This window comes from Poecilia formosa, unplaced genomic scaffold (assembly GCF_000485575.1).
Source record: "Poecilia formosa unplaced genomic scaffold, Poecilia_formosa-5.1.2 Scaffold220, whole genome shotgun sequence".
Lineage (NCBI taxonomy): Eukaryota > Metazoa > Chordata > Actinopteri > Cyprinodontiformes > Poeciliidae > Poecilia > Poecilia formosa.
In genome coordinates this window covers 543,581-563,688 of record NW_006800159.1, presented here as the reverse complement: position 1 = coordinate 563,688, position 20,108 = coordinate 543,581, and the positions used below count along the sequence as shown (strand labels likewise).

Below are 20,108 nucleotides of genomic sequence, written 5' to 3'. Positions count from 1 at the left end.
CGTAGCAGAGAGCAAAGCGGGCTGGGGGAAGTGCAGCGCACACGAATGATTGACAGCGCTAACACCCTTCCCCCGGCTCTGATTGGTTGTTTGTGATGGAGGGGGGCGTTTCCGTCACAGGATCAGAGGGAGAAGGAAGAGGAGCTTGATTTTTTTCACTGAGTATCTGCCCCATGCTATACGGCCAGTTACAGTTTTAATAAACATGTGAAAAACATAATGTTTACAAACATTACATTCAGCAAATTTTAAAGAGTTATTGGGTTTAGCATCAAATATTAGCACTCAGTGCTGCCTACATGAATAGCCTCCGAGTGTGTTGGACTGGAATACGTCTGGAGTCAACAACCCATGCAGAAGGTAGATTCTAACTCTAACTCTGATTCCTCCTGGAGGCTGCCAGCTTTTCCAAATCCAGCAGGTTAAATTAGTGTCAGAAGCTCAAAAGAATAAAGCAGAGGAACCTCCCTGTCATCTGCTCAGTCTTCCAGCTATCTGCTGAAACCAGTGCTGCCTCCTCGCTGCCTGATTGAACTGTAGACATGTGGCAGGAGACTCAGCCGCCTTCTAATTTATGTCTCACATCTAGGAGTTTTCCTCTGACTTTTTTCAAGCACCTTACTGACATTACAAGTAGCTGAGTTTGAGACTTCATCACTCTCTTTGCCATCCACCATCCGGAGCTGAATAATGTGAGCATTTTCAGGAATCCGCTGCATCACCAGCTGCATCTGCAGTTTAACTTCAGAAATCGATTTTATTGGATTGTTGAGCCCAACTGATCAGTCATCATCTGGACGAGATATGAGGAAGAAGTAATTTTATTATCTCACACAGGTGTTTGATTTTTTTTCTTTCTTTTTTACAGCAATTTAATATTTAAAAAGGAAAGTCTAAAAGCATCTGTCAAACTTGAGTGCAACATATTTGTACACCCAGCGAGCAGCGGGGAACATTTGTGCTCGAGCACTGAAGTCATGTAACAGGAAATCCAGTATCCAATTCAGAAAACATGGAGTTAAACTGTAGGAACAGAAAAACAAGCTCTTGATGAAACTCATCCAGGTTCAATAGACGCAAGTTATTCTTTACAAGCTCTGAGTGAGGAAATGTTTTGTCCTTGGGTAACAAACATTCCCTTCATCCCTTTTTTTAGCATTTGGAAGATGTGAGCGTAGAGGAGAAGGGAGGCGCTGCTTCACATGTACCAGAATGATGTTTTTCTTATCTTGCAATAGGCGAGTGCAGGGTGGGAGTCAGGGTGGGAGAGAGGCTGTTTTCCTCTGAGAGGAGAACAAAAGGAGGGAGGACAGCGACATGGAAGTGCATCGCCCCCATTTTTTTACTTTTTTTTTTCCAACAGGCGGTAATTAACTGGTGCCCCTTCGCTCCAGACCCAATTAGTGTTGCCACTCTGTCGCTGTGGCGACAGAACAGCAGCAGCCTGGAGCTGCAGAAGTTTAATGTATCGCATTCGCTGGAAGTATGGCGATGGGAAATGTAAGTGGAAGAGTTTAGAGTGGGAGATGCAGACGCTTAAAGCCTGCGCTGATCAGGGAGCAGAGATACGCCGGCTCCAACTGCTCCCACACTATCACTTCATTTCCTACGTCTTTGTTCTCTTGTATCTCATAGTTATCTGCATGTTGAACTGTCGGGCCTGTTTCATCTTACATTACATAAAATGAAATGCTATTCGTAGCAGTCCCTCAACCCCCAGCTCTTGATCAACAATCAGCTCAGCCTCGACGGGTGATTTTCAGTTTCTTTTTAGTTTTCTCTTTAATCCGTATGACCATGATCACAATGAAACCTAAAACGCATACAAACATTAACAAGGTTCCCCCAAAAGACTAGCTAGGCCTGGTGGTAGGTGTGATTGGGACATCTACCAGTTGCCCCACTGTGTTTCTGTGTTAAAAAAAGGCTTAAAATTGAGAAATTTGAAAACTAAAACATCAACAACGAAGAAAATATAGCAGTGCACCAATTAAAACTAACATTTATATAAACCTAGCTTAACCCATCCTTGCTATGGGTTAAGCTGTAACTGATGTATTAAAATAAACAACGTTTAGTGTGGTGGGAGGTCAAGTAAAGCCTGGTGGTCCGCCAGGCTTATAATACACTGTGGGAAACTACATATCATTTATGATTGAGCTGAACATTGTCCCTCTTAAAATAGTTACATATATGTATATTATGTATAATTTTGTTTTTCTGATTTAGTTATAAAGAAAAACACATCAATAACAAAACACTCAATATTGTGTTTTTACTCATTTTATTTTGAAATGGAAAAACAAAACAATGACCCATATACTGATCTATACGGCCGTATAAGTCTAATGATTGCTGTCGTAAATATTCCTCATTGTCAAGAGTTGTTGGTTCACCCTTTTTTTTTTTTTTTAAATGTTGACCGTTGTCTGATTGCTTTAGTTTAAATGTTCCACCTCAGTCTTCTGAAGGCGTTGTGAGTTCTGTCCCTCAGCTCTAATGTGTTCCTCCTGAGTGCGTCGCTCTGCGTTGTGGTAGAGGTTGGGCTTGGTGGAGGAATAGCTAATTGAACCCTCAGGTTGAACAAGACAAAAGTCCAACAAAGACAGGCTTACACAGGCTGCCTTTGTACTTAACTTACACATGGAAATTCACGTCTTTACCATCAGCTCACAAGGTCAGTCAGTTCCAGGAACAAAACGGAGAAGACTTCCTTAGCAGTGTTGCCTTCAGACGTAATAAGACTCTTTCCTTCAATGAGCTGAGTAGAGGGAGGGAAAAAGACAGAGATTTTTAGTACAGAGATTTTTTTTTTTCAAAAATACCAGAAAACAAAACATGACCCTTCACTTGTCCCTCACTCTTAGCCCTGAACCCAAATTTATGTTAAAAAAAAACCCATTAAAAATCAAAGGTTCTGAAACATTTGTAAATCCCCTGACAAATAAAAATATAAAAAATAAATGGCTTGTATTTCTGATTAGAATATGTTGTTGCAAGTACACAAAGGGGAAATGCAATGTCAGGGTATTCAGACCTATTTTGTAGTATATAAGTGAATAAAGTTTTTGTTAGGATCCTGTGTTGTTTTGAAGTTTATTATTCTGTGTTTAGTCTTTGTCTTTAATTGGCTCAGTCTTATTTCTGTTTTACTGTAGTTCAGTCTTTCTTCGTGATTCTAATTTATTATGTTTGCTTCTTGTCTCCAGTGATTCCTTATTACTCTAGTTTTATTTTTCTTAGTTATTCTTCAGTGTTAGATTTATTTTTCTTAGTTATTCTTTAGTGTTAGATTTATTTTTCTTAGTTATTCTTTAGTTTTAGATTTATTTTCTGGTTCTCTGTGTTCTCTCCCTCGCCCCCATGTGCCAATTTCTCTCTCTCTCCCCTCACCTGTAATCAGTCCAGGTTAATTGTTCCACATTCTCTCTCCCAGTACTTATACATCTTTTCTCCTTACACTCCTTGTTGGTTCCTCCTGTTAAATCCCGTTATATCCTGTTGTTTCCCCATCAGAAGGCTGCCATCCTTTTTCCTTGGATTTATGATTGTTGTTCTGCTCTGACTCCCCTGGTTGCCATGGTGATTTTTTTATTTTTTTAAATTTTTTTATTTTTTTGGGCTCATAGATTTTTCATTAAATCTTCAACACTACTCATCATCTCAGCCTGCTGCATTTGGGTCCACCAACAAACACATCATGACAGTTTTGGTATATTTAACTCGTTACTCTACTCGGAGTACATATGAAGACTAGTATACCAACTAAAGTCTGAAACTTCCTGTTTTCTATGATACTGCTGTAGTATTTTTTTGTTAGTATGTTGAAGATAGTAGATATTGAAAAGCATTCAAATATATAATTTTTCCATACCATTTTTCTTCTTCCTTAATCAATTTGATTAAGCAGATTGTATTGTAAGGATGCACCGATTGCAGTTTTCTGGCCGATCGCTGATTATCAATCTTTAAAAAGCCTGACCTGCTGTTTCTGATTTTAGCTGATAACTATTTTTTGTCTGAAATGTTGCTAAATATAGCAAGAAAGTCGCTGAATTGGTAACAGTGAGATTAACTGCAGACATGACCCGGTGGGTCAGTCAATCGTTTAACAGCAGAGCTAAAGAGGACAGTAGCTGATTTTTAGACTTTTGCTGAGGTAGATATCAGTGCATAAGATTGGCTTCACATTGGCCAATCACCAAACTCCCAAAATTAAAGAAATAGGCGTAGATAAATCGGTGCATCCCTAATCTTAATGCAAATATCTGGGGGTGGAAACTGTTCGACTGGGAATCAAAATCGCAACTTTTTAAAAAGTTTTCTTGTTTGGTTCCCTTTCAAACTGTTCTGTGTTAAACAAACCAAACCCTTTGAAAAACCTGTTTATTATGGCGGGACTGCACCAAGAACCACTGAAGGAAATTATAGAAAAATGTTGGTTACATATTGTAACCCCAGATTCTATAAGTATAGGCGCAGCCCTATACAAAATAGAACCTAAAGGATTTGGAAAGAAAATGTCAATGTTGAAGGAAAACTCTTAGCAGTGTCCAGTAATGTTGATCATCTCATGTAGAGTAGAACATGACTTTTGTTTGAATTGTAGATAAAGGTGCTCTGGTCAGAGGAGACCAAAAATGATGAGCAAACTTCTCTGTTGGGTGGAGAATAAAACTGAAAATCACCCTGGAAACAGCAGGATGAAACATATCGGCATCGTCATTCTTTAGATTTACTTTTATTCAGGTAATGGGAAGCTTCACAGGAAGATAGATACTGTAGATCAAAATCCAAAAAAAGAAAACCTGCTGGAGGTTTCAAAAAGAACAGACGTTCACCTTCTTACAGGATAATGACTGTAAGCTCACAGCCAGAGCCACAACGGACGGTTTGCATCAGAAGGTTTTCAGGTGTTTCACGTTCTGGAATCTCCGCCGGCTTGAGGTTGCTGCTCTGTGTTGTCAGAAAGTTTTCTATCCAACACAAACAGCATCTGCCAGCCAGAAAATTCCCTGACTCTGCATGGTGACAAGTGTCGTTCGTCCAGTTTACCTTCTCAGCCATGCTACAAAAACTGTGTTTTTTTTGTTCTCATCTAAACACAAGCACATCTCTTAAGCTATGCAACAGCATGGGGCTACGGTCCGGTGATGGAAGAGGAATAATGACCTCACAGCTGACTCATGTGACTTTCCCATTGTTTCCTGTCAGCAGGATACCTTAAAACTGTGACAGCTGCTGACCGGTGACCTTCTGTTTCTTCCCTGGAGCTCACAATATTGCAAATCCCATCTGTACACAATTATTCATCGTTTCATTCATTATTCATTTATGCACCCGTATTAACATTGCTCATATTTGGAGTTACCAGTCAAATATTGCGGCGCAGCCAAACAGCAGCCCCTAGCTGTGTTAAATGGAGAGAAATGAATCCTATTGAGTTCTTAGTTACGTAACTAAGGAGCTGCTCGCCTTAACGTTTGAATTTGCGTTACATTTAGCCTGTCTGGATCAGCTTGCAAAAAAAAGAGAAAAAGCTAAAGCCGCAGGAGCTTTTCTTAGAGGAGATTTTTCTACTTCTCTGCCCAGGAATCAAAGTGATTGGCGGAGTGAAGGAGCTAACGGGAGAGGAGTTTGGAGTCTACGTCAAGCGGATTTTACCTGGTGGCCTTGCTGCAGCTGATGGTGAGTGGAGTCACTGCAGCCTGAAGCGCTCTCAGTGGTGATGCAAGGTGACTCCGTATTACAACTGATGAATATGAATTTGAAGTTAAGAAGAGGACACTTTGCAGAGTAAGAAAAGTCAGTGGTGCATTGGTTAAAACGAACATTTACATTCATTTCATGTGTGAAGACATTGACAAGCTGAGCAACAACATGTGAACAAATAGAGAGATTGTGCTAAACTAACAAATGCAACTTATAAAAACAAACTTCCTGTCAGGCTGAAGTCTTTGTTTATAGGATTCTTCCCCATTCCATCTTTTGGACAGGCCTCATCCAGTCACTATGGCAACCACTGAGCACCCAGATGAACTCAGCACCTGTAACATCACATTTATCAGATTATTAGAACACTATTCAGTTTTCTTACTTCTTGAGTTCCTTTGTGGTTTCTTGACTACTTCCACACACTTCAAGATATTTCAACAATTCATATATCAAAAAAATTCAGTTTCTTCTCAAGCTTGAATATTTCTGGTAATTTCAGCTATTATAGTTTTTGAAATATTTAACTTTTTTTTGTCTCATTGAAATACATGAAAGACCCTTCCTCCATTGGGCTCCATGTAAAATATTTTCAGCGACTCTTGGTTCAAAGGGTCATTTTCAAATTGCTTCCTCTTCTAAATGGCAGCATGTAGAAGCATGAGCCCAATCAGATTTTTAGGTCAATGAGTCGTGGCTCTCACAGGTCAAGAATTTTTTGGATACCAGTTACCGCTTTTAAATGATAGGAGTCTGTTCAAGATGACATGTTAGTCAGTGGAACTCTGCTCATTTCCCTCAAACATTCTCATGTCTATTTCACATGGAACAACATTTCCCATCTCTAACCCTATCCCACATCCATAAAAAATATCCTATAATAAATGTTTCATACTTTTCTAGATTTGATTTCTAGGGGTCTTTCACCTGTTTTAATGTGGCTCAATATGGAGCCTGGAAAAACTGTAAACTGGACAGATGAATGGATTGTTTAAGGAAAATAATTTGACTTTCTGAATAGATTAGTATTGGTAATAGTCATGTTGATACTCTGGGTAAAATTTGAATGCATCAATGAACATCATTCAAACTATGGGTAACAGTAAATAAGTTTCTGTAGCTTCTTTGCATAGGCAATGGGAACATCTCAAAAGCTAAACCATTTATTTAGCTTTTTAAAGCGGTGCCATTTAAAATGAACCGCTTCTCATTTCCTCATACATTAAAACAATTGATTGTTTCTGTTTTTCTCGCGGAATGTTTCCTCATTTTATATCCATGTTGTGAATAAGAAAAAGCACGAGTAAAGGGAACGTAGACGCAGCGGTCAGAGTTGTCAGGATGAATACCTCCGGAGTGATGGAACCGGTACTTTTGGAGATTCTCTTGTGAGTGCAACATGAATAAAACACAACACAGCATTGTCACGACCTACTTTCTCTGCAATAAATGATAGATACCAGGCCCAGATTTGCAAGTAAAACTGTAGTACCATGTCATGTTTTTGTGAGAATTACCTCATACATATACAATACAATGAAGGTGCTATTTGAGAATAAAGACAAACATCAGTCCCTCTCAAGGTTTTTCCACATGATTATTTCATTAATATTTGAGGCTATAATCCAACACCTGTGTATCTGCAGCCCCTGATGTTTGCTTGTTGCTTGTGTTAGATGGCATGCTGTCGTTATGTTTCTCTTTACAGTTCAAAAAGTTTTCTAGTGTTATGACTCATATAATGTATAGAATCATCTGAAAGGAACAGAGTTTAGATATCATGGAACCATGACTTCAGACTTAAATTTGTTAGTTTATGCGTGACATTATTTTTTGTAATCGATGTAAAATGTTTAAAACTCTGCTGGACAGAGCAGCATAGTTTTATTTCTGAAATATAGCCTGTGTTTCATTTATAAAATCATTGTTTCATTATATTCCACTTAATCTGGGATTGGGTTGTGGGGGCAGCAGCCTCCTCTGTCTGAGACTCGACTGTCAGGCAGACCCTCCTCAGGCAGACGCTCAGGAGGGGTACATCACGGTCGGACCGTGGGGGGTTGTCCCCTCAGACAGTCAGTTCCCGAAATGACACACAAAAATAAACCTCATAAAATCGCACACAGGGTTAGTGCGACTCTGTTGGACTGCACTCAGAGTAAAAACCTCAAATGACCCCATCTCTTAAAACCGCAGTAGGGTTAAAAACAAAAAATAAATCCCTTGAGTTGAACTGATCATCCACCTGATTAACCCAGTATTAACATCAATGTTGGGCTGTCCACCGTTTACAGGAAACCTGTTGCCGGGAGACCAGATCCTGGAAGTAAACGGGGACAGTCTAGTTGGAGTCACAAGTGAAAGGTAAGGTTTTACACCTCCTGCTGGCTGTAAACTCCTGATACTGAAACAGTGATATTATTCAAACATTGACTTCACGTTTTCATGTCTACCTCTCAGAGCTGTGGACATCCTGAGAACAGCATCTGCCACAAATCACATGCGCCTTCTTATAGCCAGAGATGAAGAAGCAAAGTAAGCAAATCAAAATGTGTCATTGTTGAGTTAGTCGCCTGCAGGTTTGAACTGAACCCAAATCCATTCCTTGTTTTATTTGTGGCATGAAACCAGGTCAGATTAAATAAAAATATTTAGTAATAATGTACATTTATCACTAAACGGGTTTGGTTTGGGCAAATGTTTTTCACATTAGAATGATAGGACTTTGAAGATGTTAATCAATGTTCACAAACTAGTTTAGAGCTAATTGTTGTCAATAAACCTGTAAAATTAAACTGTAGACCATTTATCATATTGTTGATCAGTTATTATGGTAAATTTCTTGTCACAATAAAACTTTTGATTTATTGTTGTCATGATAAATTCCAATTAATGTTCAAAACCCTCCAAAGTGTCTTCATTGTTGGGATTTTTAGCTTTATGATTTCCTCCACTGTTTGTTCAATGAGATTTGCAGTAATCAGCAAACACCTGATGGAACTGCGCATCATTATATGAGCTGCTCCTCAGTGCAACGGTAAAAAAACGTTGTTAAATGGTCAATGGAGGAGCGATGTTATGACTTCCTGAAGGCGGAGTTTCTTAAAGAAACAGAGGCCCAATTTTAAGGCATTAAATTACAAAGTCAAATTTCTGTTAAGTCATATTTGATACATATAGCTTTTTTTTTTCATGAAAACTGAATGTTAAATAATTATGTGCTATAAAATGGCACTATCAACCTGGAAAACACAGAATTTTGCCGTTTTAGATCAGTACAAATAGCAATGCAAAAAAATCCCAAAAAACGGATTTCAGAAAAAAATCTGAATTGAACATCAAGACGTCGCCCTTTTTGTCTGAATGAAACTGTGTCTGACAATTTTTGCAGTTTCCTCCCTTCTGTTAGCCACTGCCTGCTAGCTAGAGGGTAAACATACAGAAGCACCTGAACCACATTTATAATGCAGGCGTAACATTAGCGAGTAAGGAGGAGGGTAGCATTAGTGCAGAACCGGCTTTCTAATCTGACTGCAACCAGTTTGGGTAAAAACAAGGTCAGCCCCAGCTGTCAGCATCACAGGCGTCGCCCTTCCTTCAAATCCATCGCACGCAATCTGATCCAGAACTGTGTGCTGAAAAAGCTGTGCTGGAGATCCACGTTTTCTACAAAAGCCGTTACCATCCTTGGTATTTGCTGCTTGTATGTCTTTAATGGAGAAGGGTGGGATGGTTAGAGAGAAGCCATTTAAGCGGAGACCCAGAGGAAATATGGAGTGAAGATGCAGAGAGTTAAAAATCAGATGGTGGCTCCCAAAAATAGTTAATTTCCCCCTCAGTGCAGTGAGGCAGCCTTACACTCCTGCTTTGTCCCCCATGCAGAAGAGTAACAGGGGGAGGGCTTGACCTAAGGCAGTGCTCCTGATGAGATGAGCTTCGTGTGTTAATCTGTGCTCTGTGCTTTAACTATCCTGCCATGCAGAGGCAGGATAGACAGTCAGGAGGTGGGATTACGGCTGTCTTACTAGCCGTACCTCTGTCCACTTTTCCCCCTTAGACTCCGTTTGCTCTACACTAGACCTCTTCTGACTTTGTGGGGCCTTTACTCTGGTGGGATACGCAGAATGCAGAAGACTATTAGGGGAAACAAAAGGATCAGACACTGTGAGGAAGATCAGGACAATCAGCTTAGAGGAAAAGAAGCACAAATAGATGTCTGGGTTTAAATGACAATAGGTTTAGTGAGGAGACGCAGGTACAGGAACGGAACTGAGGGATTTCTCCCACACTTCAAGTTTTTGAGAAACTATTGCATGATGATGTGTTTTCTGAGAGCTGAGTGTACCTGAGCGTCTGCATCGTCTTCAGAGTTCTAGCATTTCACAGCCGTCATGCACATGAACAGCACTCTGGGGTTTGACCATGTCCTCCAACCGACTGAAAGTTCTGCCCTTCTCTGAAGGTCAAGGTATTATTAGTCCTGCATGGCAGATGAGCTAACCCCCACGGTTACAAACACTTAATATCATTGAAGCTCAGATCCTAAATAATCCTGTCACAATGTTGAGAAGTACAAATGATTCTTTAGGTTAATGAGCCGTAATTCTTGCAGTTAATTCACAGATCATTCATCAATGTGGAGGAAACATACTTACCATATCACTTCTACTACCTAATACTGGCCCTGCTTCAATTCAGTATTTTATTTTAAACCATTAGCTTGAACTGTTTGGACTTGCAAATTAACTAGCAAATGTAAATTTTATTGCTTGTTTGCTTGTTTGGTGGGAGGTGTGGCACATTGTGACTGAACTTGTGGTTTGTTGAAGAAAGTTCTGAACATGCCTGAATTACTTAAACCTGGGAGATAAAAGCTGCATTTCCATTACGACTGTGCGCAAAACTCAAGTATTTGAACTCCCCCCCACCCCCCACAATTTCACAATTCTGTTTCCATTAAATAATAAACGAAATTAAAAGCATACTTGAGTATGTTTGTTCACACGATAAGTAATTAAAAACCCACTTCCTGTCATCTTCTGTTTCCTGGTTTGCATCAGTGGCAACATCCTGTTGTTCATCATGTGTGATGGAAAAAAAAGTGTTTCTGTTGAAGTTTTGTGAAGTAAACCAATTTTGAGATGGCAAATGAAACCTCATTCTCTTTCTATCACTAAATCTTTTGATCAAAAAAATATTTTTTTTGTCGAAATTGGTGTGTTTATATTAAGCAATTTTCTTTCAAAATGTCAAATTGCTCAATTATACGGTCAATAGAAATGTAGCTACTGTCATTTTCCTGAGCCTGGTTGGAATGGATCAATCCAGGATGAACTGATCGCATTATGGCAAGACTGACTTTATCTCTTATCCTGGATTTGTGAATTGTGCTTCTGTGAAACAGCTCTCTGATCTAATACTCAAACAATAAACCAAGAAGGTAAACGCAGAGAGGATGAAGACGAGATATAAGTAAATAATACAACATGAAACTAAAATTCCATACACTTATGTATCGCTGTGCCACGAGATCTCACTGAACCACAGACAGATGGGTGTCCAGCTCCAGTCCTTAAGGGTCAGTGTCCTGATACTTTTTGATGCATCTTTCCTCCACCAGAGCTGATTCAAATTGACCAACTATCAACTCTGCATATAAAGGTGTGCAGAGGTTCTGTTTATGAACCATCATTTGATTAGTTCTTTCTGTTGAAACAACTAAAACATTGGTGATGTTGGCCCTGGAGGACTGGCTTTGGACACCACTGTCCTGCCAAATACCTTATCCTGAAAGAAATTCCCTCATTGTTCTTGTAGCTGTCTTACATTCTTCTCCCTCCAATGTTCTTGACTTCATTCTTTTCCTTTTATTTCTCAAGGAGAGAATTTGCTGAGCTGCTGGAGAAATATGGATCCAACGGTAGTACCGGATCAACCCGCAACTCTCCCATTCAGCAAGGTAGGCTGATCACTATACGGCCCTCTGCATCTTCAGCAAACACACAAAAACGTGAGAAACCAAGCAGTGTAAGTTCATTATATATATCTTCTACCACTCTCTTAAAGAGTCCTCTACATTTGGGAAAGGAGTAAAGGTCCCCACATCTTCAGGCATGCTTCATTCAGCAGAGCTCTGATCGTGTTCAATGCCAGATCCATGTGCGCCAAGATCAGTTTTTATGTCTGCGAGCGTGTCCTCTGTGTCTCACAGTAAAAAGTATTGCAGAAAACGGTGTTCACATCAGACTGTTTTGGATGCAACATCTAGCTGTTAATGCTGAGAATGAGCGAATCAGTCTCAAGGAAGTGTAATGTTAGTCCTTTCAGACTGTGCGAAATGAAGGACTTAGTCACAAGAAATGTAAGCAATCGGTATGTTGCACTGTGACATCTTAACCATCTGTGGGCAGTGTGGATGTGTATTCTGTTTGTGTGAGTGGCTAATTGAATACACACAGTACTCCTGAGTAGGTGGGAGCCTTAAGCCTAAGGCTGGGTGCAGTTAGTTGAACTTAAAATATGGCATAGAAAGAATTTATGTGAAAATGTGAAAGAATTTAGTCAGCTGGTAAAGATTTCCTAAACAATTTTGCCATGGTGAGCATCTGTCTCCAGGTTTAAACAAAAAGTTTGAATCTGGAGACATTGTGTACCTGAATGGTTCTGGGAGAGTTTGGCACATTATTGATCTGGAGTGAAGCTCAAAGTATCTAGAGCCTGTTGGAGATATTATTGTACTGTAGTGCTTGCACAGGCTGTTGGACCAACTGGAAACAGTGACACTGTACGTAGCTATACAAAAATCTGTTTTTTGTTCAAACCTCTGTGAAAGTCCTGCATGTACAACCTCCACAGAAACATTTCTTTGATTGAAAGTGCATGAAAGAAGCATGGTGGAAAAGTCAACTCTGAAGGATGCTTTGGTTGGTCAGCATGTTGGGTATTATTCTGTGCTTAGCATCAATCAGGCCTAAGAAATCAGAGACAGTGTGGTACATTCACGTGGAGAAGCACTGCAATGATCTGTGGCTGTGGCAAAATGATAAGAGTTTACAGCTTAAGTATCTTGGAAGATCCATTCCTTGCAAAACTCATTAATATACAACTCCTGCCTGAAGTCCCTGTTGTTGTTCCTCTTGGTGTGACACACACTCGTTTGCTCTTTTTGTAAAGGAGGTCGCCTCTTGGACAGCACATCGTCCGGTTCCTCATCTCGATCTCAGAGCCCGTTGTTGCTGAGCCCTGCAAACTCTCAGAACATATACAATGGTGGGCCCATGATGCGCTCCCTCAGGTGAGACTGATTCTTTTTCTCCATTTCTGGACCAACATCAATCCAAACTACACACTGCTGGCAGTGCTGAGTTCATATGGATGTTCAGATTGAATGTTTTTTTTTTCTCGTTTAGCTGCTGTTGGTATAAAAGACCTCTTATTTTGAAATAAGCCTCTTAAAATAGGTTTTTCTGAGTTTTGATTATATTTTCAAATTTTTATGTGTGAAATTGTATGAATGTTTATAGATTTTGCTACATCTGGTATATTTACATTGCAATAATATGCAGTTTAGGTTCCTGCAAAGGTTTATTTCAGACCTTTGTAAAAACAAAACAAATTAATGCGTGAGATAGCATGATCCATCCAAAGAAATGGAGAAAGGAGGTGGAAGGAAACTGCATGATTAGTATCTCTGTGTCAAGAATAGCCAAATCTAAAGTCAGGCCGGATTGGGAGAGGACTGAGGAGTCTTTGGCAGTGAATGCTCTGTGATACTGATAAAATATAGATCTACTGTATTTAAGGTGAAGATCAGGGATGAGAGCCATGTAAGCATCGAGTTTGATAGATGCAATAAGTCACGTCTCTGAAAAATGCTGAACGCTGCCACAAAATGCCTGATTGAAAGGTCTTTAGAAAAACGAGGCTCAGACGATTTGAGAATGGCAGAAAAGTTGTAAGTTGATGTGATGTGTTGATAGACTTCAGGGGAAGATAAAACAATAGACAGAACGTTAATACACTGCCTCTGAAGGATTTATGAGCACAGCCTCAGTGAAACGTTTGAGTGCATGGCCATGTAAGCTATACCTGATTAGGGAAGGGAGGAAGAAGCAATGGAAAAGCTTGTGAGCAGACTAGAATTATGAAAAAGAGAGGGATGAGTCATGAATGGCTACGTCTTACCTAGAGATATACCCATTCACTCTTGCTAATGCCAGAATGGGCATTAGCCAGTGAGGTGGCTGGGAGCAGAGAGGTGTGGAAGTGAGAGGAGGTGTTGATGTGGCAGTGCCGGCAGTAACACACTCTTACATTGGAACTGAGTCAGTAGTTATAGAGCGCTGGATAGTGTCCATGGAGGCAACAAGGGTAGAGGAGAGGGGATGAACATGGGTGGAAGGAAGGAAGACCGATGACATGTAGAGGGGACGGCAGCCCTGAAGGTGGAGGTCAGAGTTGCGGCAGATGATGTGGGATGATGGCTTTGAGCTGGAGGCGATGAAGGCCTCGGTGAGGCAGGAGCAGGAGTCTGGGTGGAGGAGGGACAGGCCCTGAGGGGATTGGAAGGGGGAGCGGAGGATTCACGGGTCCGCTTACCACTGATGATAGCTGGAGGAAGCGGAGATGATGGAGAAGGAGACGGTGAGGAATTCACCTCACCGTACGGCAGCAGAGCAGCAAGTGAGGCAACATGTGATGAACCAAGGCTGGATCTCTGAGTTATTCCTTGGATCTAAATTTCATACTCACTTAGGAGCAAATGGGATCATTAAGTTTGTTTTACTCCAGGTGCCATAAAAGTTTGGAATTTATGTAACTCAAAGCAGTTTTCATTGTTGTAAAGTGTTGTAATGTGTCTTATGTTCCCAGTCACCCAGGTGAAGGAGTGATCCAGCTCATTACTGTGGCCCGGTCCAGCAGTTTAGGGATTACGATTGGAGGAGGCTCCAACAGGCCCGACGGCCCTGCTGTGTTCATCCAGGAAGTGCTGTCTGGAGGAGACTGTCACAGGGTGAGACATGGAAATGACTGCCGCAAATACATCAACACTGATCTCCACATGAAATAAAAATAAATAAACAGAAAAACTTATATTTTGTTGTGATTTCAGAAAGTGAAACTTATATTGATTCATTACAAAAAGAGTGAAACATTCAATGTTTTCTGCTAATGGCCATCTCTGCCTTATGGCTTCAGACAATATGTCATCATACATGTTTAGCAGCACATACACAATTCTGAAACTGCAAAGAATACTGTGTTTTAAAATTATTTGTCTTCTCTAAAAAAAAAACAATAGAAACAACATCAAGTGTTTTCTACAGTTATTCTGTTCTTTTCAATAACTGCCTTATCCTTACATTTAAACTTTGATAAGAATTATACCAAGACTAATAACAGAGACAGAGCAGTAGGGGTAGACGTTTATTGTATCGCTTATATTTATTGTGATGAATTTCTTCTCATAATAAGAATTTTAGATTTATCGCTGTCACGATAAATTCCAGTTAAAAATATGTGAAAATATTACTATTTTCTTGTTAAATGAGAGCCTTAATAAATATCAAAACATTTGAAAATATGATAAAATCCAATTACTGTGTGCCGCTTAGTGACACAAATCACACTTCCTTATGTGACCAGTGTCCTAAAGAAGACAAACTTGTGTTTGTGGAGCTATGATTGTCTTGCCATGCAGTCACAGCTACGGAGTTACCAAAAAAAATTATAAATGGTACTAGATAATATTGTGATAAAAAGTTTAGTCCATATCACCCACCCCTATAGAACAGAACTTCCCTCAAATGACATCACTAGCAGTTAGCTTCCTGTGATAGCTTCTCATGGTTGGAGCTTACTTTACTTTGGTTTAGTTCCCTAGTTTTGGTCACAGTCAAAACTTTGCTTCTACAAACTGACATCTTGCTACTTGAGGAAACTGATACATTGAGCAAGATATGCCAACTCTATGCATTGAGCCTTGACTTTGGAACCATGACAGCAGCTGGGTGAAGCAGGACTGAGATGGATGCGTCGCAGCCATGAGGGACCTTTTTCTGTGCAAAGATTGTTTTTTTTTTCCACCATTGCAGATGGAAGAGACACTCAGGGAGTACAGGAGAGGGAAGATGGAGTGCAGGTGCAGACCTCTGCAGCTATTGCCTCAGATTAGTGTAAACTCTGCTGAGCAACGCCCCGGTCAAAGACTGCTGATTCTGACCCTCCACTCTGGCCAAACCCATCACTCATCTAGCCTGAGATCACAGAGCTTCTTCACTATGAATAGTGATTTGTACTAATAATGTACCAGTAAGTGTTACTGAACCATAGCCACATTCATAAAAGAAAATACTTGAAATGTGTTTAATTTATCCCTAAAGCCCTGGTAGGCTCCGCCCACACAGAAATCAAATCAGGTGTTTTGTCATTTGTCCTTTGAGTTAAGTTTTCAGTAAGATAAAATGATTTTTTTTTCACTCAAGAGTTTCTAAATGTAAACTACAGACTTGAAGTTAGTGGAAGGAAGACTCCAACACCCGACTTTCCTGTCAGGGTTTATTTGTGAAGGAAAGTTTAATCAGCCCCAGAGATTCGACCTCTCAGATAATTCATGCCTCGGTCTCAGGCTTTAATGAGCTCATTATGACTGTGGCTCATTCAAAATTAGGATTAGGGAAAGCCTGCTGATGCAAATTGCTGTGCTTTGTAAACATCAGACTCTTAAATTTTGTTATAACAAAAAGGTGCCAAAGGCTGAAAACGAGTCGACTGAAATGAACTCTGGCAGCAAACTGTACCAGCTGAACCACTAAGCTGTTTCAACCTGCTGTGTCCTCAGCATGGGTTGTAAATAAAACACATCAGATATATTTGTAATACAAAAAAAAGTGACAAGAGGGAACATATTGTCTCACTAAATAAAGCTTTTCTAAATGTTGTTTTATTTCTTCTATATATGAGCATTAGTGGCACAGAATGTGAGTTTGGGGCAAAATGCAAACAGGACAAACGGACTTTAAAGAGACACAAGGGAAAAATATAGTTAAAGGAAAAGCAAAGACTCCTAAAAAAAGAACAAATAAACAAGAATAAACTAAACGGAAAACAACAGCGTGAACGGGGTGAAGCATAAATAACAGTACAAAGACAGAAAAATCCCCAAAACCCCATCAGGTTTTAACGATAACATTAAGAGGTGAAACTCAGGATCTCCTCCCACATCCAGGAATCCTCCTTATTTCTTAAACTACAATGGCAAACATGTTTACATTTTCCACATTTTGACATGCTACAACCACAAACTGCAAAATGTTATTCTGACTTTATGTAATAGACCAACAAAGTAGCACATAATGACGGATTTTTAGTTTTGTGGCTCGTAATTGGCTGATTGTGACTCCATGAGTTTTTAATATTTAACTTTTTCACAATGTCCACATTTTCTCTTGTTAGCCATAATCATCTTAATTACAAGTCATAAATATATATTTGAAATATTTCCCTCTTTGCACATTGAATCTGTATAATATTTGCGTTTCAGTTATTTAAAAACCTTTTCTTTTCAAGATGTATCACTATTGCCACCAGTAGTAAAATCGTAACCATGGCAGCGGGGCTCACATTGCAGGAGCCCTTCTGCGTCCTCAAACCTCCTGACCCCTGCAGAGTCGGGTCTTGTTGCTCTGACTCCAAAGAACATGGCAGATCATTAAAGGAAGACTCCACTGTCAAACTTTACTTATCTCTGGATCTCAGAATTGTTCCCCACATTTAAAGCAGACATCCCATAATAAAGAGCAGTGACTGGTCCTACGACTTGAAGCAATCCCAGGCACTCTCAGGATTTGCACATATCACCCCTTTTCTGCAGCCTCCTCTGCTTCTCTCATGTTAATCCCATCCTCCTCGCCTCTCTGTCCACCCACTCTGTCAAATGTGGGCAACATGACAAGCAAGAGGGAGGAGAATAAAGGAGAAGAGAGAGAGAGAGAAAGAGAAAGAGAGAGTGTACAGGGATCTGTGCTTGTGTGTATATGTGCGTTAAAAAAGCTGTTTCTTGTTTAGATGTATGGATATATTATGGGTTATTTTTTGGGGGGCGTGGGGGGGATTCAAGACACAAAGAGGATCAGAATTAGTTTTTAAAGCAGTGTTTACCTCCAAAAACATGTTCCCTTCAGTTAGATGGACATAAGGAGCATTTCTTGAGAATTGTTTCATTGCGTTTTTGTGTCAAACAGTCTTAAGATGAGAACGTTCACAGAAAAGCTGAATGGATCAGGGACATCCACAGTCCCTCCATCATGGCCCTGACGCACCTTTAGGTTTGGGACCTGGCTTGTATTCAGAATATTTTTAGTTCAACTGAACAACTCAGAAATGGATCGTTTCCTGAACAGCCTCCTCTGAGGCGGCAGTCTGCTGTCTGCTTGGAGCAAGAGATGCAGAAAAGAACTGAAACGAAGTTATAAAGTGATTTCTCACCACAATATCAATGCAGTTTTTGCATCCTTGACACCACAGAGATAAATTATCCTCACTGATAAAACAGAAGGTCTCTCATAATTTGATTCCTAAAAGAAAAATAAGATTTATTGTTTAGTTTATATTTTTGCTAAGGCTCCACTGATAAATTGGCCCCAATTTCCTTAATTTTGGATGATCGGCCGATACATGTGAAGCCGATCTTATCTTCCTGAGCAAAGATCTAAAAATCCACATCTGTCTTTCTGCTCTCCTCTTAGAGGTTTGACTGACTAACTGACCCACCAGGCCGTGTCTAAATGTTTCCAGTTAACAACAGTCACCTCACTGTTGCCAACTCAATTTGCTACAGTTAGTAACATTTCAGACAAAAAAGATCGGTATCGGCCAAAACTGGAATCCAGAAGTCAGGCTTTTTAAAGATGGTAATCGATGATCGGCCAGAAAACTGCAATCGGTGTTGCCCTAATTTTTGCCTTACAATTTTGCATGCTCAGGATGAGCAACACAGTTATTGATAATTCAACACAACTCTGCTGAGGAGGTACTGATCAGTCTGATGCCGATTTAACCAGAAAGCTTTGAAAGCTTTTTTTTCTTCTTTTTTTCCCCCCTTTCACTGAAAGCAGATGTCACGACACATTTTTGAATGGGGAAAATCTCCTAAGCTTCGTTTGTTTTTATCCTCCAGTCATAGTGCTGCAGAGATTTGGATTTCTGGATTTCTTTCACAGCATTTTTTTTTTCCCATCTGACCTACAAATTCAAAATCTTCCATCTCCAGCTGGACAGGCCAAAACAAATCAAAGCTGCACGTCAACAGTCATCTATGAAGTCCCTTAAACTCAAGCAGCACTTTTTCCTGAGAACAAGACAGAGCTACGATTGGGTTTCTTCCCTGATGAGAGCCAGCGTCTCATGACATGAGACTGTCTGTGTGATAAGTCAGCAGAAAGATCATGAAATGATGCATTTATTTAAACTGTAGTCATCCTGTTGTGGTGTGATCATCTTTTTTACTATGAATGTTTACTGGAGTCTGAACTTTGGAGTGCAGCTGTGTAACTCTAAGTGTGTAACAAGTTACTGTCTAAAACAACTTTAGTTAAAGAAACACTAAACCATTCGGTAAATAAATTCTTCAGATGACATTACTCTGTACCCTCTGACAGGGTTCTAGGTTGTTCTGTATTTCTGAACATTCCTCACATCCTTTGGACGTTTTCACATTTTGCTGCATTACATACACAAACTTTAATATATTTCCTTTTGTGGCAGATCAACACACAGTAGCACATAGAGCCATTTTATAGCTCAGTCAAGTAGCTTTGTTACTTTCAGTTGCTATAAAAATGCTGTATATGTCAAATGCAACTTAGAGATTTGACTTTGCGCTGCAGCTGTATCTGTGACCTTGAAATTGGCATCTGCCTCTGTTTCACATCTGCTTACACACAAAAAGTCTGTACTGTAGCTTTCACACAAAAATCTTTAGTTTATTTATCAGATAAGAATGAAAAATACTTCAAGAATTTTAGTTTAACCTTTTTTCATTCCTGAATTTAAAAAAAATAAATAAATAAAATAAATAAATAAATAATTTTCCACAAGGGTTTTCAAGTGGATGATTTTCGCCCTTTTCACAAAACGCTTGGACACCTCTGGTTTACATCACAGTATATTTGTGGGTTAGAGTGGTCTAGTCAAAGTTCAGATCTAAATCCCCTGCATTTAATTTGAACATTTTCCTTCAGGTTCACAAATATACATTCCTTTGTGTTGTTCTGGTACATAAAATTTACTGTACCAGAATTTTATGTACAGTGAAACATAAAATTCACTTCAGATGACCGAGTTCAGACAAGTTCAGTTCAGTTTGATTTAAATGATTTTTGGGTCTTTTAAAAAGA

At 39.7% G+C, this 20,108-nt stretch overlaps 1 protein-coding gene across 5 annotated transcripts in view; it reads left to right on the top strand.

Annotated features, from left to right (window-relative positions):
- The window catches only part of LOC103149235 (syntaxin-binding protein 4), a 61,411-nt gene that overhangs the window by 25,781 nt on the left and 15,522 nt on the right, over positions 1-20,108 (top strand). For all 5 annotated transcript variants that reach the window (XM_016679790.1, XM_016679791.1, XM_016679787.1 and 2 more), the window contains exons 3-8: positions 5,593-5,688; positions 8,007-8,076; positions 8,173-8,247; positions 11,592-11,671; positions 12,886-13,006; positions 14,584-14,725. In XM_016679790.1, coding sequence (XP_016535276.1) covers positions 5,593-5,688; positions 8,007-8,076; positions 8,173-8,247; positions 11,592-11,671; positions 12,886-13,006; positions 14,584-14,725 — 584 coding nt within the window. The remainder of the gene's footprint in view (positions 1-5,592; positions 5,689-8,006; positions 8,077-8,172; positions 8,248-11,591; positions 11,672-12,885; positions 13,007-14,583; positions 14,726-20,108) is intronic.